We start from the raw sequence: 5,000 nt of genomic DNA, 5'->3' as shown, positions 1-5,000 counted from the left end.
TTTACTTCGTACTGAACTTGAAAGCGTGGATGTGTGCATTTTGGTAAACACCGTCGTCTAGTGGCGACGAGGAGGAAGACAGCAAATCAAGGGCCCTTTAATTAAAATTGATTTTTTTCTTTAGAATATAATTTCTTGAATAACTTTTTTTTTTAACAATTTAATAACTAATAAAAAAATAGATAAAAATAAATAAATAATAGTAATTTGAAAAGTTTTTGTGTATATTAAACACGCTAACATCGATGAAATGCAAACGCAGATATGCAAGTCAGCAAAATGTTTAAAGACCAAATCTGTTGTGTGTTACATGTAACAAAGCAAATCGTATTATTAGTATTTAACATTCCAACCTTTTCCCAACATTTGATATTAATTATATTTCTGTACTTGTTATAATGTTCGGCTTTTTGTGGCCCTAAACCATTTGTTTGTGGGCATTTTTTGGTCTTAGATCTCACGAAGGTATTTGATTTCATAATTTATACCAACTATCGCTCCAAATGTCACTAGTTTTTGAAAATATAAACAATGCACATGTCAATTTACTTGATTGTGGTCAAAGCCTTTTCGATCATGTGCCCTAAATAATAAGAGTGTTATGCCAGTACACCCCTGTTTTAATTCATTCTAGTGTTTGATAAGGAAGTGACTAATTGTGTTCACTGGTGTATAAGAACATTCATTTGAAATACATTCACCCCAAATTTTAGGAGTGCACCAAAAATGTCTCCTCTCTGTTGAAAAATGTGGAATAGAACAGAATAGAAAACAGGAATGCAATGAGTGCAGTGTTTCTATTTGGCTGCGGCACTATGAAACACAAATAAATACAGTACATGCAAATGTAACTGAACGTATTGGAATGCAAAAAAGTGGTTCTTAATTTTTTTCACCACGTACCACCTCAGAAAACAACATTAAAGATACAGTAGTGTAGTAGGCCTATACTTTTTCATAAAAAACAGGCACTTATTGTTTTAACAAGCATATTTATATTTTGGGCACTGTAACATTACACATCGTTTGAACATTAACACTGTGCTGTACTTCAATCAAGTGTTTCTTTGGCGTACCACTAGATAGAACCTGTGTACCACTAGTGGAACACGTATCACAGTTTGAGAACAACTGCACTATAAAAAGCCTGATGGTGTACATTGTTATCCTTTCAATTTTCAGCTTCCAGTTCCTTATCTGAGCAGCAGGGTGGAGTAAGAAGTCAGTACTCAGTTGCCTGTGTTGCATATCTGAGTCAATAGGAGCTGGTCCTACACATGTCCTTCTCTTGGACAGGAGCTTGACTTTACCCTTTCATGCAAAAAAATCCAAAAAATGGGAGATAACATCCCTAACGGCGAGAGCGTGTCTGCAGCCACGACCCGCGTGTTCTTTAAGCGCTGGATGATCGTGTTCCTGTTCAGTTTCTACTCCCTCAGCAACGCGTACCAATGGATCCAGTACGGCATCATCAGCAACATCATCATGAAGTTCTATCAAGTGGACTCCTTCGCCGTGGACTGGCTGTCCATGGTCTACATGCTCGCGTACATCCCCTGTATTTTCCCGGTCACTTGGCTGCTGGACCAGAAGGGGCTGCGCGTCACGGCGCTGCTCGCCAACGCGCTCAACTGCGCAGGGACTTGGATTAAAGTGGTCAGCGCCGAGCCCGGCTTGTTCTGGGTCACCATGCTGGGGCAGCTGGCGAGCTCCCTGGCTCAGGTCTTCATCTTAGGGATGCCCTCTCGCCTGGCCTCGGTGTGGTTCGGCGCCGATGAAGTGTCCACCGCCTGCTCCGTTGGAGTTTTTGGCAATCAGGTGAGCTTTTGGACCTCATTGTTATTTCTGTTGTCTCTCAGATTACGGACAGAGTCAAAGGTCAAGTGAATCTTTGCTTGTCGTGTAGTGAAGGCCTTGCCACATCCATTTCCATTTTTCTTTATGATGCAGTTTTAATTAGTAACTCCAAATGAGTACAGTTGGTATGCATTACACCTTTTAGGCTGCTTGTCAGTATATGTACTTTTCTTTAGTAAATAATTGGGCTCTCAAGCGGTAAAATATTTAACTGAGGTTAATGACATTTTGTCCATAGTGAACTTATGATCACAAATCTGAAATTGAAATGTTTTTATCTTATCTTAAAGTATGTTTTATCTTAGCGAATACAGTACATCACTGCTACCAGTGGCGTGACGTCACTAGAGGCAGGGGAGGCACGGCCTCACCTGCCATCATGGAAAGAAAAAAAAAGTAAAAAGAAAAAAATATATATTAAATTGTTATATGTATCCAGTTATTATACTAAAGTTATTTTCCATTGAACTTAACCAATTTTAGATTATTTTTATTTTTATTTTCACATTTACCGTTCAAATACTACGGAGCCCCTAAAGGGACATGGGAATTTTTATTTTTTTAGACATGTATCTCGTGGCCACGAGAAAGCATTGGATGCGTGCTGATGGTTTAGTGTGTGTTAAAATGGCAGTTTAGGAGTTAATATGGCTGTATTTCCAATTAGGACTTTCCCCCATGTGTGTTGTGGCAAAATGTGAATGCTTGATTAGTAGGTGTGAGACAAACACTTTATCTTCCTGGTTATTGTAACGCTACGTGTTTGACATTATTTAAGACGTTATCATGCCCGGGAAAGGACAGTTTTCCTCTTCTGTGGCTGTGGGGGGTGGGCGTGGCTTGCGGACCTGCAGTGAAGCGGAGTGTGTCAGTTAGTCCGATGTTGATGTCATCAAACTTCTTTCTTGCTTGGAAGATACACACACAATTGTAACTGTTATTTCTTCCTGCAAATAATAAATATGTACAACGTGTTTGGATGTATTCATTTATGTAAAATTGTCATTAAATGTAATATTGCCTGACAAAAAGTGATACGACGTACGTAATATTTTGATATTTACACATCGCATATTTACACACGCGCATCTGACTAGAATACCCTTATGTGCATTACATATATCAACATCAACTACCTACTGTACTGTTTACTTGTTGAAATACCCTTTTTAGAACAAATATCTACCCACATAATTTATATGTGTATATATAATATATATATATATGTGTATGTATGTATATGCATATATATATATATATATATATATATATATATATATATATATATATATATATATATATATATATATATATATATGTATATGTATATATATATGTATATATATATGTATATATATATATATATATGTATATATATATGTATATATATATGTGTATATATATATGTATATATATATGTATATATATATATGTATATATATATGTATATATATATATATATATATATATATATATATATATATATATATATATATATATATATATATATATATATATATATATATACATATTATGTATAAGCATGTATATATATACTCTACCGTTTAAAAGTTTGGGGTCACATTGAAATTTCCTTATTTTTGAAGGAAAAGCACTGTACTTTTCAATGAAGATAACTTTCAACTAGTCTTAACTTTAAAGAAATACACTCTATACATTGCTAATGTGGTAAATGACTATTCTAGCTGCAAATGTCTGGTTTTTGGTGCAATATCTACATAGGTGTATAGAGGCCCATTTCCAGCAACTATCACTCCAGTGTTCTAATGGTACAATGTGTTTGCTCATTGGCTCAGAAGGCTAATTGATGATTAGAAAACCCTTGTGCAATCATGTTCACACATCTGAAAACAGTTTAGCTCGTTACAGAAGCTACAAAACTGACCTTCCTTTGAGCAGATTGAGTTTCTGGAGCATCACATTTGTGGGGTCAATTAAACGCTCAAAATGGCCAGAAAAAGAGAACTTTCATCTGAAACTCGACAGTCTATTCTTGTTCTTAGAAATGAAGGCTATTCTACAAAATTGTTTGGGTGACCCCAAACTTTTGAACGGTAGTGTATATATATATATTATATTACTGTAACTTGTTCTTAAAAATAGTAGTTATTTTGTTTGTCAAATTTAGTGTTTGTGTGTATATATGTATACTGTATATATTTATGTGTGTTTCTTCCTATACAGTATACATGTATATGTGTGTGTGTGCGTGTATATACTGTATATATATATATATATATATATATATATATATATATATATATATATATATATATATATATATATATATATATATATATATATATATATATATATATACATGCATATACATACATACACATATATATATATTATATATACACATATAAATTATGTGGGTAGATATTTGTTCTAAAAAGGGTATGTCAACAAGTAAACAGTACAGTAGGTAGTTGATGTTGATATATGTAATGCACATAAGGGTATTCTAGTCAGATGCGCGTGTGTAAATATGCGATGTGTAAATATCAAAATATTACGTACGTCGTATCACTTTTTGTCAGGCAATATTACATTTAATGACAATTTTACATAAATGAATACATCCAAACACGTTGTACATATTTATTATTTGCAGGAAGAAATAACAGTTACAATTGTGTGTGTATCTTCCAAGCAAGAAAGAAGTTTGATGACATCAACATCGGACTAACTGACACACTCCGCTTCACTGCAGGTCCGCAAGCCACGCCCACCCCCCACAGCCACAGAAGAGGAAAACTGTCCTTTCCCGGGCATGATAACGTCTTAAATAATGTCAAACACGTAGCGTTACAATAACCAGGAAGATAAAGTGTTTGTCTCACACCTACTAATCAAGCATTCACATTTTGCCACAACACACATGGGGGAAAGTCCTAATTGGAAATACAGCCATATTAACTCCTAAACTGCCATTTTAACACACACTAAACCATCAGCACGCATCCAATGCTTTCTCGTGGCCACGAGAAACTTTTTATAAAAAAAAAAAAAAAAAAAAAAATATATTATTATTATTATTATTTTTTTTTAATAAAAAGTTTCTCGTGGCCACGAGAAAGTTTCTCGTGGCCACGAGATACTTTCTCGTGGCCACGAGA

General features: G+C 34.5%; 2 protein-coding genes across 8 annotated transcripts in view; both read left to right on the top strand.

The window, feature by feature from the left end:
* Positions 1-428, top strand: part of LOC133645700 (jun dimerization protein 2-like) — a 31,398-nt gene extending 30,970 nt beyond the window's left edge. The window contains exon 7 of one of the 4 annotated variants that reach the window (XM_062040558.1): positions 1-428. This exon is cut by the window's left edge and continues 1,068 nt beyond it. The gene's annotated coding sequence lies outside the window, so the exon portion shown is untranslated. The other 3 variants (XM_062040560.1, XM_062040559.1, XM_062040557.1) reach the window with 3 other exon arrangements.
* A 770-nt stretch (positions 429-1,198) lies between these two features.
* flvcr2a (FLVCR choline and putative heme transporter 2a) overlaps positions 1,199-5,000 on the top strand; it is a 54,870-nt gene continuing 51,068 nt past the window's right edge. For 3 of the 4 annotated variants that reach the window (XM_062042049.1, XM_062042052.1, XM_062042050.1), the window contains exon 1: positions 1,688-1,818. Coding sequence is in view for 1 of the 4 variants with exons in the window: in XM_062042053.1 (XP_061898037.1) it covers positions 1,336-1,818 (483 nt within the window). In the remaining 3 variants the exon portion in view is untranslated. Of the gene's footprint in view, positions 1,819-5,000 lie in introns of all 4 variants that reach the window. The other variant, XM_062042053.1, reaches the window with a different exon arrangement.

Source organism: Entelurus aequoreus, linkage group LG03, assembly GCF_033978785.1.
Source record: "Entelurus aequoreus isolate RoL-2023_Sb linkage group LG03, RoL_Eaeq_v1.1, whole genome shotgun sequence".
NCBI classification, from domain to species: domain Eukaryota; kingdom Metazoa; phylum Chordata; class Actinopteri; order Syngnathiformes; family Syngnathidae; genus Entelurus; species Entelurus aequoreus.
This window is presented reverse-complemented; position numbering and strand designations above follow the sequence as displayed.